The 18268-nt window shown below is 40.8% G+C and overlaps 1 protein-coding gene across 1 annotated transcript in view; it reads right to left on the bottom strand.

Moving 5' to 3' along the window:
* slc4a3 (solute carrier family 4 member 3) overlaps window positions 1-18268 on the bottom strand; it is a 108685-nt gene that overhangs the window by 72848 nt on the left and 17569 nt on the right. Inside the window, exons 2-6 of the mRNA XM_034110300.2 lie at window positions 15955-16330; window positions 5219-5390; window positions 3247-3494; window positions 2940-3127; window positions 700-926 (exon numbers count right to left, since the gene is read on the bottom strand). Coding sequence (XP_033966191.1) covers window positions 700-926; window positions 2940-3127; window positions 3247-3494; window positions 5219-5390; window positions 15955-16008 — 889 coding nt within the window. The 5' untranslated portion in view covers window positions 16009-16330. The remainder of the gene's footprint in view (window positions 1-699; window positions 927-2939; window positions 3128-3246; window positions 3495-5218; window positions 5391-15954; window positions 16331-18268) is intronic.

The raw sequence follows: 18268 nt of genomic DNA on the forward strand, positions 1-18268 counted from the left end.
TGGCTTAACACAATGAGAACATTGAGAATGTTTAATGAATGACTTCTTAAACTGCTATAGGGACTTGGTAATGTTATCATAAATACCCTAGCAGCAACAGCAGGTGTGATCACGAAGGTCTGATGGAAGAGGAAGAGCACAGTGGCGCTAGAAAAAGCTACCTTGCAAACTTCCCCCACACAGTTGTCGCGGCGTGGGTGAAAAGTAGAACTAGTACATTTAGCATGAGTTGAAATCCCCTTCCACTTCCACACTCAAAAGCCTTGATGTCTTGATAGCAATAAGAAAATAAAAAGGTAGTTTTTCAGTAAACTGGTAACAGTAAAGTGACCTAGAGAGTCAGAATTAAATGTACTTCCACATAGCAACTGACTCAGATGTAATCCTACATTATATGTGCAGACTATCACACAGTAAATCCCCCAGAAACAACACATTTGTTTGTCAAATACACCACCAATAAAGGGGAGCAGAAAGGAGTTATCCAACCCGGAAATTAGTTAGCATTTCGGCACTTCTGGTTTGCTCATCTTGAAGTCAATGTTCAATGGGAAGATGTCATGCTATGATGCACTGAAGCTTGATATAAACCAGTCTGTGACACAAAACACACCAATGTATCCAACTATTATGCTAATGTGAGTAGTGCAAAAAGATAGTATAGCTTAAATTAAAGCCTTCATTTATGATGCTTCTTACTTTTCATGTCATCCAGGTCGGCGCTGGCCAACATCTGGGCCTCGGCCTCGTCAGTGGGCACCTGCTGGTAGACAGCGGTCTCCAGAGCGGTCATGCTGCCGATGCAGATCCGCTCCCGCAGGTCATAGTTGCTCCGCTGGGCGCCGGCCAGCCGATGGTGGATGGGCCTCCTACGGAACCAGGCACGATTTTTGGTTGAACTTGAGGGGTCTGATCCTGAGCGAGCACTGACACAAAGAAAAACGTTGATTAAAGAGGATCAAATGTTGCCATAATTATATAGAGGTAGGTTATCCTTTTTAATATGTGTATGAACAGGCCAAAACTGAAATCTTTGAATCTAAGACACCTTCCACAAATGCAAAAAATATATGGATGCTAATAATGATTTTGCAAATATAAAACGGATCTCAGCGAAAAAAGAAGTGCGGCCATTTTTCAAAAGCCCATGATGGCCTCCCTTTGACATGGTTTTCTTTATTTCAAAATGAGAGCATGCAGTCTGGTCACTATTTATAAATGATTACTGCCAACCTGAACTAACCTTAACCCATTCAGTTGATTGTACACATTACACATTTGATGATCTGTTCATACTTTGACACAAATGTACCTCTAAAGAATGACATACTTATTGAATGAAATACAAAAATAATGAGGTACAATGCTTTCAAATGTGGATATTGAAATATAAATAATTCACTATAAATGCAACAGTGCTGCTGACTGACATGCTTATTAGTATGTGGGTTGCATTGTGGTCTCTTCACCAGCAGAGGGCTTCACAACACAGCGTTAGGACCATAGGGCTCTCTCCACTAACCCTCTGAGTCATCCCCTCTCACAGCAACACGCTCTCACATGGCACAGGCATGGTGGAGTCTCTGTGCTTTCATATAACCACCAAAGCCTTAAGAACTGTATATATGGGTCTTAGGGTTGATTTTATGTCATGTCTTGAACAAGATACTAATGTAAAGTTAATTTAGAGCAGAAACAACTCTTCCTGTCTGCTGTATTCTGTTTTCAAAGAAGCTCCGTCCAGGTTAAAAGTGTTACAGATACATTTGATGCAAGGGGTCAGCTCCAAATTTAGAAACATTTGAATATTAATTAAATAATTGTAATCCAGCTGGTGTCCTCTATTATATGACCAGCAATATGCTCATTGCATGCCTGGCAGTTGGCCGCTATATTTGGAAAGTGGTACAACACAAACGTTTGTGTGTTAGTTTAACTAGTCGACAGTAAACCAGTCCACCAGGTATATTAAACTGCAGGTAACCATAGCAACATACTGCCGAGTATTGTGCAATTCATTTTACGAAACCAGTAAACACTCCCTGGCGAAATGGACGTAGAGTAATAAAAGGGTAAACTAACAACAAACCTTTAAAGCTGCATAATTATAGTTGTATATCATCCAATAACAATGGATTCAAAGACGGTGTTTACTGTGCTCATAGTAACAAACCAACAGATAATTAAAACCCAACTCTACGGAGCGTTTTGGCATCTTCAAGCTGAATTGTTTTAGTTTTATGGCCCACAGTTTCATTTCTCTAATCAAATTGTTTCCAGCCACAGCTAGCAGCTGTTCACAGGGAAATGGCCTGATGAACCTACTGTACGCTGCTAACCCAACCCCAGAGGAACGATAGACACAGTTAGCTAATAGCTTTTGAACAGCACCAATGGGCTGCGAATGAGCCACTTATTGGATGAACATATAACAACGTATACAACACGGTAGCAGCAGAAAACTGACAAATGATCATGTTAGAAAATTCTTCCGACAAAAGCTATAAAAAACAACTGTCTAATTACTGTATACATTCAGAATTTACATTAGAATTCATCTTCAGCTCTGCTCCACTGAATCCAATATCTTGCTCTCTAGTAGCATAATGCTAAGTTACCATCAAATGCTAGCTTGGTTAGCAATGTTCATGTGTATGTCTTTTCAATTTTTAACTGTGATATTCATTTGGAAAGCAAAAATCAGGTTCAAAAGAAGGACGATTCGGGTCGGGTCATTGTTTTCATTGACTTCTAAACAATTTAGAATTAGCAACAAGTTGAGTGGCCCCTGTTGGCCATTAAACAGAATGCAGCTTTAAGACATTCCCGCATTAGCTTAATTGATCAGGTTCCCACTTGGTACTACCTTTACTGCGATCATGAGCCCGTGCAGACAACAGTGTTCAGAACAAACAGAACCTGATTGTATAACAGCCTACCTGTTGCGAGCTCCTTCCTCTCCATGCACCTCCTCCTTCTGTTCAAGAACAGTAATCCCTCCATTATGAACCTCCCCCTTAATCACAGCAGGGGTGGCTTTCCTTGATAATGGATGTTCTTCATTTTCTGTGTGGAAGGTATTGGGCGGATGGGGTTCCTCCAAGTCATCTTGGCTCCCCAAACTAAACTGAGAGGAAGAGGAAGATCAGTGAGAGGGGAGGAACGTGCGTGGACATACCTAGTTCAAGCGGGGAGTTGAGAAACTTTACATTGTACAGGTCACATGGTTCCTCAGTCCTATTTTACCTGTGGTTGGATATCCGGTCTCTCTTTGGAGGCGGACCCTGCCTGTCTGTCCGTCTCAGAGTCGGCCTCTTCCTCATCTACCTCTTGGATGGTGGGCGTTTCTTCGGAGGGGGGGAGAGAGGTCCTTCTTTTTTTCCGTTTCTTTTTGTGCCGTCTTTCCATGCTGTGCACCCTCTTGCGTAAACGTTGGGCCAGGGGTAGGTGGGTGGATAAGGGGTGGTGCGTATGGGGAAATGTGTGTCTGTGATCTGTCAAAATGAAGAATCAGATACAAATACATCACAGTAAATGTTAAGTCTACTGAACTTGTAGAGGTACTTGTACTTTGCTTGAGTATTTCAATGTTTTGCTTCTTCTACTCCACTACAATTCAGAGGTAAATGGTGTACCTTTACTCCACTACATATATTGAATACCTTTAGTAACTTTGCAGATCTGGATTAAGGATGGGAAATAGAATCAACAAAAAACTAATTGATAAAAATCATACATATTATTCTGAAATTAACCAATCTGCACAATGACTACTTTTACTTTTGGTACTTTGAGTATATTTTGATGCTAATACCTTTGCACTTTTACTTGAGTAACATTTTGAATGCTGGGCTTTTATTTGTAACAGAGTATTTCTATACTCTGGTACTTCTTCTTTTACTCAAGTACAAGATCTGAGTACTTCTCCAACCGCTGGTCTGGATGTAACAAAAGAAAATAACTTACACCCAGGAGACCGGAATGTACATCTCATGTGAAACCAATAGTCAAGTTGTGTATAGTTTTGTGCATAACTTAAACTAAGTAGAACTGTATAGTATAGTATAATTGTCTAATATATAGTCAGAATATGTCTTTACAATTGATATAAGACATAATAACTTAAGAAGTAACAATGCAGTGAGATATACGGTCTTGTTTTTACACAATGCATCTTAAGTATCTTCAAGACTCTTCAAAACATCGTAGTTGTATCTCAGATGAAACTATTTTTTTTAAGCTGCTGTGATATTTGTAAAAGATGGATCATCTTCTTCTAAGAAATAAATTGTATTAATCTTATTTTTATTTTGTACCAACATTTCCTGATTCTGGTAAATATAGTTCAAAATATGTTTTCCAAGCTAATTACAAGATCTAATTAATGTAATATCCCATCAAGACTCAGCACGTGTTCACTACAGCTATTACAAGCAGAACACCTTGTTTTTATTATTATTTTACTTGATTTTGGAGCAAAACATTTTCAAACATAATGAGCTTAACCACATAACAAACATATAGCCTACTAATTTTAAACCAAATCATAATCTTTGCCTAACCCTAGGAGGTGTATGTTGTTATGTTGCCTTAACCACACCAGAGTCCTGTACTACGAAGCAGGATTTTCGCTTAGCGGCTAACTTCAGGGAAAACTCTGGGTTTCCGGTCCTACGACGCTGGTTCTCTTTTTAGCAGGCTAGATCTCCATGGTAACTTATGCTGTACGGCTAACCTGCTCCGGACCAGGTTAGGTTGCAGGCTAAGAGCTCAACTCAGTGAAAGCACCGCCTGCTGACCAATCAGAGCTCAGTGTGCGGAGTTTAAATATTTCAAGTCATATTACAGGAGAAAGGAAATACAGAAAAACTGCCGTCGCAGGAAAGACGGCCGGCAAAAATCACAGACTGTGTGAACGTGAACATGAATAGAATATCACCTCCATCTTCAGAGGATATGAGATATGAGATGTAAACAGGCTGAAACATCTGTAGAAAATATGAAATATAAAATAAATATACAATATAAAAAATGTGAGGGCAAATATTACTAACAAATATATTGGAAGAAAATCATTCTTACGCAGGTAGCTTGCTTTCTGATTGTAATGTGGATTAACACTCATCACTGGGTGACAGAGCACTTGATGAGTTATTGTGCAGTTGTAGGTATAATGAGTATATAGTATTTGTACACAGTACATGGTCGCACTGCTTACATTCAAAGTCTTTCTCGGTGTAGTTCCGGCCCATCCTGTCTCCGCTGGTGGAAGCAGAGTCACTGAGGATGTCTGCAAAGCGCTCCACAGACAGAGCTTTCTCCCAGTTCTCCTCCTCCTCTTCCTCCAGTTCCTCCACTGATCCTTCATCATCTTCCACCTCCACCTTCACCTGGAGGATGGAGACAAAGAGAAAATACAGCTAAAAAAGGAAGACAAGAATACAGGAAGAATTATAAGAGTAAAAGGTGAAGTCTATTAAAGGGGCCCTACCATGCTTTGTGTTTTTTCCCTTTCCTGTAGTGTTTATAGATTTCTGTGCATGTAAATGGTCTGCAAAGGCTACAATCTCTGTGTGCCCTCCAGAGGGAGTTTCTCTCCCACACACTCCCCCCGACTGAAATGGCTCCATTTAACTTGTTTGTTTGCATCTGTAACATAGTGACAACACTATATAACATTTTGATTTATATTTGGTAGCGCTCCAACACCTTGTATGTGATAGGCTAAGGGGGGGGATATCTCTAGGTGGTTGACCAATCACAACAGAGCCGGCCAGCTAACCAATCAGAGCAGACTGGGCTCTGGTTTCAGACAGAGGGTGAACAGAGGTGCTGCAGCACAGGCAGTATGAGAGAAACAAGGAGCTTTTTGAACATTAAAGCATGGAGACCTGTCCCAGGAGAGACACTATACAAATATGAACATGAGCGTAATATGTCGCCTTTAAAAGGTGAATTATTTAAAGAGAGTGCTTTGAAGGTACAGTAGTACTAATCAAGATGAATATAAAACAAACAAATGAGGGGAGTTCCATCACTTATTCTACAATATGTTTGCATTATTTGAAATACACTGCATGCAAGTAGTTTACAATTGTGGATTTGGGAACAACACTAAACGGGTGCCCGTATTGTGCCACAACCCAACACAGATGGCCACGATCCGGTTTTTTGCTTTTGTTTCTCATAGAAAAACCTCAACTGTATTGTCCAGTAATTCTGTTTCAGCACAACAGGCACATAGTGTTTGTACATCCTTCACTTCATGTATAGAGGACAATAAATCAATACAACAAAGTGCTAAGCAGCAAATAGCTAATGCGCTTGACAGGCCCTAGAGACGGAGGCTGAAGAGGAGGGAGGGTCCTTCCAGAGCCGCTTGGGGCTTCTGGTAGGTCAAATCAGCGGGACAGGCCTCTCCCTCTGCTTCAGATTGGTGCTGGCAAGGTAAGCGCTCTGGCTCTGTGTTGTCCGATTTCTCTGAGCCAGGGCTCCATTACCCCCTAATTACCAGTGGGATGAAGGGACGGGAGGCGTTTTAATGATCGGAGCTACCTATCCACACAAAGCCGAGGCAGATGAAGCCAGACAGAATACAAAAGGGAGAATTTTAAATTGAGTGAGCAGTAAAAGCCTTGTTTTCACTAGACGGACAGTGCAATTTTACTGAAGGTGTTCTATATTCCCGAGATCCAGTTTCATTTCAACATCTCTTAACATCCTCCCCACATTACTTTGCTCTGGTAATCCCTGTGTTTCACTGTAAGACTAGGAATTGAATAGTCCTAATGTAATGCATGAGGGAATATTTCTGTGAGCTGTGGCAGGTATTACAGTCAAGGGATTTGTTCTAAAGCTGCTTTTGGTTTTCACTAGCTCTATTGGTGCAAATGACTCTTTCATGTCTGCTTTGAAGTCAGCGGGGGTGCAGGGACACAGGAGGAGGTCAACCCAAGCCCAGGTGGCCGAGGTACTGTGTCAGTAAGATTAGGAGGATGGACAATGAAAACAACGATTCAAATACAGTTATCTATAGTAGCAGCAAAGGGAAACACAATATTTAGCTATGGTAACACGGTTTGGTTGCTAACAAAATCTAATTTCCCCTGGGATAAATAAAGTATTAATAATGTTTTTGTTTCTTTGTGTATCAACCTAATTCAAACAGGGTCTTTTTCAGCGCTGCCTTTGGTTTAAACACCAGAGAGTACATGTTGAAACCCCATGTCGTCAGCCCACTTCCTCAAATTGATTGGACTCATTCCCTTATGTCCTTGAGGTGAAGATGAGTTAACAGAGGAGAAATAATTTTATTTTCTGCTTCACAGTGTTTTTAAAGCCACCTTGTGAATTGTTGGGGGGGTTAATCTCTCAGTAAACTTTTACCTGACGAGTTTATGGTCTCAATTGCTCCGGACTTTTTCAATACAGCATGATGTTGATTTTGTAAATGATGGTCCAATTACAGTATAGTAGACATTAAAGGTCACCTATTGTGTAAAATGCACTTGTTGATGTCTTATATGTGTCAGTGCCCCAGTGTGTAAGGAGACCCACAACGTTTCAGAAAATACAACCCTCTCTCTTTTCCTCCTTACCCACATCTCTAAAAACGGGGATACAACGGAGCTGATCCAGATTTGCTGCTGTCATGACGACATTACTAAAATGTGGGCTGGCTCTACATTGAACTCCTGGCAACGTTCCACCCACGTCCCAACCTATCGTCCCCATGTACAGTCGCTAGCTGAATCCCCACCCTCAGCTGTGTTTCGGTGTATTCAGCAGGATGTCTAAGGGAGGGACTTAGAGTAAAGTTGTTTACATATATTATATATATATATATATTAATGCTGTCAAAATTATCGCGTTAACGGCGGTCATTGTTTTTTAAATTAATTGCGTTAAAATATTTAACTCATTTAACGCATGTGCAGAATGGCCCGCCCCATACATCCCACCAGTGGCAGCGCCAGGGTATGGCTGGGGTAGGCTACACCCATACCAAGAAATGGCTTAGCCCCACCATGAACAATGATGTTAAAGTAAGCAAAATAAAGTCTGCCAACTCGCGCGAGTAAATTGCACAGACAGCAGTTAGTCAGATTGATTTCAGCAGCCACTTGTCTGGAAATACCGAAGACTAGAAACGGTTTTGAAAACTGTTGTCACGTAGTGATCGTCTTCTCAATAGAACATCTTTGATAATGTCTTCTGGCCAATCAGAATCAAGATAACGGCGTGGTGTTGTTGCAGGAAGTCCCGACGGAGAATACTTTTGCTGTAGTACAGGGGTGCACATAACTGGTACGCAGGTTATGTGCGTAATCTGAAATGCGTACCGTCACTTGTGTCACAAAGCGCATTTGCGTACCGACGTACTTGTGAAGCTTTTCTAGAAGGCGGTTAGATCACCGGACGACAGAGTCGGTCTCCGTGTGCACAGACAGGGCTGCTGTTAACGTCGTTCTGTACAACGGAATTGTGCCAAAACTAGCCAACCGGCTGCGGAGGGAGACTCCCTCCCTCCCCCCCTCCTCCTCTTCACTGGAGAACTGCGCTAAAACAGCTGATCACAACGTTCACACTCTGTGGTCACGAAGTACTCCACTAGCCGCCGCCTCACCCCCCCCCCCCCTCCTGTCGACTTTCCTGAAGTACTCCTCCGTTGATAGAAATCAACACATAATGAATTAAGACCCCACGGTTTGATGATTGATATGTGTGTGGGTTGTCTTTCATTTTGACATGCAGACATTTTTTATAATAAACATAGATACTGTATATTAAATGGATATTTTTGACACGCAGAAACATGTTATAATAAACATAGATACTGTATATTAAATGGATATATCTGCCTTCTTTCATTTATCTTTCCATTCCCACAACAATATACATACATAAATGGCATATTTTGGACATAGTTCGAATGGTGATTAATCATGATTAATTAATTTTTAATCTGATAAAAATGTTTAATCGTTTGACAGCCCTAATATATATATATATATATATATATATATATATATATATATATATATATATATATATATATAACACATAATGGAACTGTTCTCGCGATAAACACTGAATAAAGAACATGTCAAGCTATGTGCTGTATCAGAAACAATGCACAACCTGTTTTGGAAATAATATGGTCTGTGTTTAAATGAGCAAGCATCGCTAACACTCAGAGCTAACCTGTACTGGAGAGAGTATGTGTAAAGAATCTGGATATAAAAGGTACTGTCCTTTTGGTAAACCCATGAGAGAGAATGCGTTAGAGCTCCAAACTGTTTCAGAATTAATGCTTGATGTGGTTTGGAACATATGGGGTTTAATCACGGCAGCATTTAGCTGAGTGGGCAGAGCAGACACTCTTCTCTTCAGAGCTCACGGCTTGCATGCGGACAGACTCCCCAAAGGGGCGTGGCCAGCAGCAGCTCGGCAACATGAGGGCCAGACCCAGAATCAGCACTTTTGTAACAGGTGATGTCCCGATGACTACAGTCTACTTTTAACGTTTGTGTTACACATAGGAACATTACCCCTAAATCAAGCCTTGGGCTATTCAAGCAACTCAAACAATTTATATTGCAAATATAATAGTTGTATTAGACATGAAAATATTGACTACTGTCAAAATCTGCTTTGCTGTTTTTGTATGAATAGTCGTTCCACAGAAAGTGAATTGCAGCTATGTCAAGAATGTATTTATCCTTAAAAGCTATTTTAACCACAAAAGCAACACATTTACTGGTTTCTACTCCACAAATATGAATATTAGCTGTTATTATTAGTAATAATAATATTTGTTTTCTTCATCTTTTTCAATAATAAACTAAATGTTTAAGTATTGGTTGGACAAAATGGCTTGGGGTGACCTCACCTGGGACTCTCTCCGACATCTTTTCATCCTTCTAAATGAGTGGATCTCTTGACATGATGTATAAACCAATTGGTACACAAAACATTGATATAATACATTTTCAGTCTGATGTGTTGAATGCCACAAATATTATATTAATATTGTCATAATGAATGCTGGATAAGAGCTCTCCTCTCACTATGTTTACTGTGAGTGTTAGCACTGTGGGTTACCATCAAACACAATGGTATGTAATGCATAACAGCTCAATTACTGTGGCTGGTTTGGCCACTTATCAATTATGAGGAGTGGAGGCTTCAATTAAGACAGAGTGATCATTCTGAGCCACTGTTGGGTTAAAACATGCTGCCCAACCTTTTATCATGAACAGCCCAATTTCTAAAGCCACATCAATATTTCATATTGAATGGAATGCTGAGCCAGAGAGCAGTATTGAAATATTCATCAGCTGCTGACTCATATGATGGTGTGTGTGTGTGTGTGTGTGTGTGTGTGTGTGTGTGTGTGTGTGTGTGTGTGTGTGTGTGTGTGTGTGTGTGTGTGTGTGTGTGCGCGTGTGCGTGTGTGTGTATGTGGGTCTTGTGTTTGCCTTGTTTGAGAGGATCAAATGCTCTTATAGTGATCAGTGATAAACCGTATTTAAGGATTTATCTATAAGACTAAAGATGTGTCAGGATGGGTATGGGGATTAAATGCAATGATGGTATGTACTGTATACCAATTCCATTATCGATTCCTCTTATCAGTCAGAATCTTGATCAATCGATTCCCTTATTTACTCCTGTTGACTGGAACAACAGAACATACAGCTAAGGCTTTTTACGTCATTTTTACTTTTTGGTATTATTTTGTGTGGTTATCGGCCATTCAACACATAATTCAAATGAAGAGTAAATCAATTATTTTATTTTTGTGTCTCCAAATTCTTGACATATATGTTTTCACACTTATCAAATCATATCTCTTATTTTGTAAGTACAGTATGATAGGGCTCTAACAATAGCTTTCTGCTCTTTTTATTTGGCAGTTCTTAAAATCGCTTCCCACTCGCTTCATCTCAGCCTTTTTTGACTGAAGGAGCTGGCATGCTTCCCAGACAAATCCCAAGTAACATATACATCAGCATCTTTCACTGAACAGATGATGTTTATGAGCAATTATTTTTAACATGTTTGCTTTATTAGTAAAAGTCATGTTGCCTATATCTAAGCTGCAATACAGCACATTTATCCATTTTCACACTTCAAGGTTTTTTATTGTATATAAATTACTCTAATGCAAATTGTAATATTTAACCATCAAAATACAATACCTACTGTATCGTTTCAAATAAAGCACATCTTCATCTTAAGACAGGCAAGCGAGAATCCAACCCACCATCACCCATGAGAGGATCTCTTTAAAAACATCAGCTGATTCTGTGGCAACCCACACTCAGCTGGGCCACTTTAGTTTGCTTTAATATCCTACACACACACACCAAACCACCTTAAAAAATAAGTTGGGGACATCGATTGAGAGGGACATGGATCAGCTATAAAAGTGAATTAGGAAAATAAGATGTTCTGTCTCTTTCTACGGATTATGTACAAAGTGCCCACGTAATTGCAGGTAGGACATCTAAGGATCCACTTATATAGCCAAGCATTCAGCCTATTATATTGTTCAAACCAGCACCACAATATGCTATGCACACACTGAGCATAATGACGCCTACTCAGTCGGTAGAGCCAAGGGCGCCGGAAGCAGGGATGCCAGGGGGCTATTGGCCCCCACACTTTACAGCCCTGCCCCACATGTTCGCAGCAGCGGATGCCGCGGAACACTGTACATCCCGTTTCAATAATTCCCCTCTACTCTAAAGTCGCATCTAAAAAGAACGCCATCTGATCCAGCTGTGTATATTTTGTTATGTTTGATTGTTATATTCATTCTCATTAGCTACAGGCATTTCTGAAGCTTGTAAAGGGAAGATGACAGCTCTCACTCGCCACTCTGCTCTTCCACAGCTCTTCCACACCACCCCTCCCTCCGCTGAAATTATGAATGTAAGGCGTATAGTAATCATAGATAACACGGCAGTTTGTTTTCATCTGATTTCAAATAAACAAAGTCTTGGCTTTCAGAATATTAAACTTGTTTCGGCAAATTCAGATGATAAATACAACTTTGAAGCTTGCAACGGCATAATTACAAGCGGAGAACGGAGTAACTTTATATCACAGCAGGCATAACAACAGCCGGTGTTTCTCGTGAGTGTTTCCCCGGGAAACAAACTCAATACACACAAAGGCAAAAATACACACACACACACACACACACACACACACACACACACACACACACACACACACACACACACACACACACACACACACACACACACACACACACACACACACACACACACACACACACACACACACACACACACACACACACACACACACACACACACACACACACCACACACACACACACACACACACACACACACACACACACACACACACACACACACACACACACACACACACACACACACACACACACACACACACACACACACACACACACACACACACACACACACACACACACGAGCTCCCCCCAGACCAGTAATCCAAACGAAAATATTTTCCCTCCGATACTACTTTAATCATTTACTCCGATAATAATCAATCAGATCGATGGATATCCGTCAAATCCAAATGTGGAGATGACAGCTTTGTAAATACGGGAGTTAATAACTGGAACTTTTCACAGAGATTGTGTTCAAAAAAAGTGCGCTTACTTCAGTCAAACACCAGTCAACATTCAGCTTGTCAAACAAGAGCGTATTGAGCAGGAAAGATGGAATGATGGAGCAACTGCGCTGTCATATGTGTGGGCTGGACCTGTATAGTTTAATGTACAGGAAAGGAGTGAGCAGAGGGTAGAGTTGTCCATTCTTGTTCTGCTTTCTGTGACTATCTTCCTTCCCATGCTGAACACCCTCTCAGACTTTCAGTTGCGCGCACTACTAAAGAGATGCGTTGCCATGGAAACCAAACAATGGTGTAGCTGTATTGAAGTCCGAGTGGAAACAGTAACATTCGGAGCGTTATATTAGAATGAAACAGGTCGTGACTCACCAATCAGATTTAGTCCGAAATCGGGAGAAATATGACCACGGGAGGAAATCGGGAGTCTCCCGCGAAAATCGGGAGAGTTGGCAAGTATGTCACATACACACGCACTTTTTGACCCCCCCCCCACTTCTGAAATGAATCCTGCGCCGCTGGGTAGTTCTCCATAAGAACACAGGCTAATCTGTTTCACTTGAACAACAGCTTGAAAGCATTCTGGTGTGCAGGACCCAAGCAATTTCCATCGAGCAAAATTGCTTCTCCACCATCCCTGTTGAGATGGTGGAGAACCAATTCAGTCTTGATGGCATGTTAGCGCTTGTTTTATTGATGATACTTATTATACTTCATTTGGAAACATTAACACAAGAAACACTTCTCTTGAGTAGCGTGTCAACTGATTGTCTCCTTAGCAACCAAGCTAATTCGATTTTTAAATGACAAGCAAGGTCTGAGTGTACGGCATGCGCATAGCTGGCTAGCATGTTAGCAGTTACATCACATGGATCCATTGTGTTGTGGCACTTGCAATAGTTGTAGATGGTCCTTTTAAAAGAAAAAAACAGGCAGATAGTTTTCAGATTGCAGGACCATGTGCAGGATTTAGAGAGTGAGTCCTCTTCCATCGAGTCCACCATGTTGCACAACCATGTTCTACAATAGCAATGAACAAAATAGCCAAACTGACTTTCAAGAAGACCCTTCATGATGTTACTCTTCGCTGAAGGCCACAATAAGGTTCTTTAAACGCTTGCAATAGGACTGGTGAGCCAAGCAGTATCCAGTTGGTTGCAATCTGCCATCTCACCACTGGATGCCAGTAAATCCCATAAAATGCTCTTAAATGTTAGGAGTCAACCTCTAGTTTTAGTATTGCTACAACAAAAGCAAAGCAAGAAGGTAGGTGATGTCGTATAAACAGCAACAAAGTATAAGGAAGAGAGCAGGTTGGATACATGGAAGAAACAGACTGAGGACTTTCCTTCTGCTGACCAGTATGCCCCCTGTAAAGCCACAAGTCCACTTATTGACCTATGTGCTTAAATTATCTTATATTTAACTTATGTCACATACAAAATGTATTTCACTTATTTCATTACCTAAGTGAAAAGACATACATACTTGGTTCATTTCAAACAATTACCTTTTCAGATAGTGTTGTTTAAATTCACAAAGTTAAATCAATCAATCAAATCAACGATAAACTCATGTTTAAAAACTGTGACAGTTTCATGACATGCTGGTATTCTCCAACGCTCATAAATGTTGTTTTGGGAGTCATTGCAAACAACCCATTGGTTGGTAGAAGGGAGGAGAATGTGTTGCATAGTTGGTTTAACACTTTCTTAGAAAAGTCTATTTCCCATTGTCGATCGATGTCAGAATAATGCTAAAACAAAGGTAGAGCTTACTTTTGTTCAATCTGTGTTTTTTTTTACAGTCTTTCACCATTATTATAAAAGTGCCATTTACAGTGAACTGCAGCAGGCCCGTTGTTTGACATTCAGGATACACAAACAGTTCAAAGGGCAGCAATGGCCTGAGGGTTAGACAACAATTACAGCGAAAAATCCAGATGGGAAAATGCTAAAATAGGGAAACAGGAAACGCCACATCCAACCAGTATCTTTTGTTCCTTCAAATACATTCTTGCTCACTGGCCTTTAATAGACAAGCTAATTGGCAGCTGATTGGTGTGAAATTGGTGTTAGAGATTTGTCAGCGAATAAATATCACAGGCACAAAGCTATCGGTCAACTAGGCTTATGAAGTTATTTTTCTCACTCCACTTCTCAATCTCAAGCTTCCAGACACACTGCCAGCATTAATGTCCCGACTGAAAGGCCACCTACTCTTAATATAAAGGACTCTTTTACTGGCTCACTGAGACTCCATTGTACAGGCTGACATAGTAATGTGGACATCTGCTACACAATTATGTCCAATTATCTGTCTTCACTTTTTTTTACAGTAGTTTTTCTCATGCAAAGTCAAACTCTCCTCCAATCCACAGCAATATACATTTGCATTTACATTTTTATATGAAACCTCTAACTTCCCAAAAATGATCTATTTACCCTCCATCACTTGACTTCCCTTCCCTATATCTATAATGCAAACCAACACTGCTAGATAAAATGGACAAATTATATAATTTTGATTGCATTCAGTGGATTTGCATATTGTAAATGGTCTTGCAGTAAGAATCCAGTCTCACAAATGCATGGCTGTTAGCTGACAGCATAATCATATTCCTCAATTCTTCTTGAATTTATGTTCCAAGAACATTACAATTGATTTAAAAATATAATAAATGAACATTGAAAATAACCAAATGTTTCCCCTTCTTTCCATTTTAGTTTTTTGCTAATATACAAGCTACCCAAAATGTCCAGCTGGAGGGATGCTGGACAAATGCTAGGGATTATTTCTAGCTCAGAACTGACAATCTCTGTGTTAAACAAAAAGGAGGAGCTTTTGGATTGCCTTAGCATCTAACATTTAAAGGTTAAAGATAAATTGACATTAAAAATGTTGGTGGTTACAGATGTGATGAAGTTATAACTGAAAAGATGTTGATTATGTAACACTTCATAATGCCAGACACCAAATTACTGTACGGTTTAATTTGAGCTGCTAAGGAGGTTGTGTTTCTGCCACGGTCTGTCAGCAGGATTACTGAAAAATGAATGCCCTGATGAAACTTGATGCGAGAACATAGCAAAGGCCAAGGCACAACACATTAGATATTGGAGCAGTTCCGAATCACATAGGAAAAACACTCACCATCTTTCAAATAGCCTTGGCAGAGGTCTTCACTCTCCACTTGCCCTTTGAAGATGTTTTTGTGTATGTTTGCTTGACTTGCGTTTCAATTATTCATATCTTCTGAATTTAAGGTTAACGTAAGAAACACCTTAAAGTTATTCTTACCTGTTGTAGGTTGATCAACACATCTATCTCTTGCGCATGACCTCCTGTAGCCATGGGGCCAGGCGTGCAGCCAGTTGGAGAATAATAGCTCTATTTTGAGGGCAGGGGGCTAAAATAAAAGATTGTTGCGATGGTATGGAGTGCAAATGGTAAGGATTAGTGGGGAAAGATATGACTACACAAACGATTCAAGAGGTAAAGGGCGACAGGACCAGTGTAGGAGTCTGGTGGGGTTAATGCGGTTGGGAGAAGGGAATAAGCAGGTGAAAGGTGAAGGGGAAGATGGGGTGCAAAACAGCAGGAAACTGGGGGAGGACAGGGATCAGCCCTTCTTTTTCACGGTTGGGGATCCAGGAAGCCTTTGGGGTGGCATAACCTGCAGGAGAAGGGACAGAAGAGACAGAGTTATAATGGGTGAAATGAGGACGATATGGGCAACTGTTGGATGGTAACCAAACACACCAATCAGTTAACCTAGGTCTGGGAGCAGGGCACCGCCTTATCCACACCACTATTCACCTGCTAATCTTCTTTTACCTGGTCACCAAATATGGCCCTTGTTTGTCTATTATCGAGTCCTGGACACGGACTCGAGTCGGACTTGAGTGCCGATTTTCGTGACTCGTAACTCGACTCGGACTCGACTCGGACTAGCGCACTGATTGACGCGACTCAGACTTGGACTCATGAATTCTCGCGCACGATGACTTGGACTCGGACTTGTGAATTCTCGCGTACGATGACTTGGACTCAGACTCGTGAATTTTCCCCCCAACGATGACTCGGACTCGACTTGTACATTGACGCTCGGACTTGGACTCGAGCAATTTTTTCTGGAGTCTGATGTCCTCTATCCTGGCGTGTGCACCTGCGAGGCAAGTTCACGTACTGGGCCCCGCTATCCCAGTCTAAAGATGTCTAGAGACACACCCCGCGTCGTGCTGTATGCTTTCACACATTCTGCTTCCACATTGGAAAAGAGCAGCGGAAAATGCTCGTTATGTGGAAACAATATTGAAGAGAAGGCTCCGTAACACATTACTCTAAGGAACTCTAAGGATCGAGTTCAGACATATAGGCTGTCTTGAACACCATCATCAGAGTAACGTGATCTAATCAATAAATAAAGATTCAGCCGATAACACGAAAGCACCAGTGGCGTTTTCTCCTGGAGGCCAAGGGAAGCCAGGCTTCCCCTGTTTTTTCGGATCGTAGTTATAATTTTAATAATTAAATAAAAACACTTCGTTTAGTTTCGGAAATTCTTTGTTGTGTGTTGCTGCCGGCCTGTCTCTCCCACATTCTCATTGAGTATTTTACAAAGAGTGAAACAGCGCCCCTCTAGATGTTATGGTGAAACAGTAGATTGCACTCACTGTTGCGAGAGGAGGCCAGCCGAAATTGGCTTCCCTTAGTAAAAAAAGGGAGGGATTGACCAATCAGACAAGGCTCACGTCATGCCCCTGCCAACCTGTGATTAGTCAGGTCCAGCGCCATATAGACTGAGAGTTACGTCATCTCCGTTCACTCCAATGGACCACTTTTTTACAGCAATGGCGGAGCGTGGAGCCTCTCAATCATTCCCCGGAAGTTAGCGCCAAGGCTAGCAGAGCTGTAGAGTTGCAGCATAATAGACCGTTCGTGACGGACTTTTAAAGGTAAGAAGAAGTTTAAAGATTTATATTGCGGAAATTATCAGTACATCTGATTCAAATTAACATGTGTATTAAAGGATGTCAGTGGATTATCCCTAAATTAGTAGATTTAGGGAACGTTTACAGATAACAGATTAAGCTAGGATACCGAATCAAGTTAGCAACACACGTTGAACAGCCTTTTAATTGTAAATTCCGTTCTCTTAATGTCATTTCGTCCAACGTTGTTAAATTAGAGAAGAGGGGCTTCTAAACGGGATTGTATGCGGGGGTGGAGGGAGTTAAATATTAGATAAATATAACTTTGGTGCGTGTAAGAGTGAGTGTTTTTAGCAGAGCCATATTGTGTCCTTGTGATTATGTTGATTATTACCTGTCTGTATAATGTTGCAGCCCAGCTGATTTTGGATTGATGGCAAAGGGAGAGGGACTTAAGTGAGAGTGAAAACACAAGGTAAGTTTAATACTACTGTTTTATATAAGTAAGCATACTAAACATGTATTATATCACTGTATTATATAAGTAATCTTGTTAGTAACCTACTGTATGGCAGGTGGAGGGGCAGTGATGTTACAGGTGGAGGAGCAAAACTGCAAGACTGCAAACTCACAAGACAGATAAATCCTAGTTTGTTCTCCAGAGAAGAGGTTGATTTCAC

Source organism: Pseudochaenichthys georgianus, chromosome 21 (genome assembly GCF_902827115.2).
Source record: "Pseudochaenichthys georgianus chromosome 21, fPseGeo1.2, whole genome shotgun sequence".
NCBI lineage: Eukaryota > Metazoa > Chordata > Actinopteri > Perciformes > Channichthyidae > Pseudochaenichthys > Pseudochaenichthys georgianus.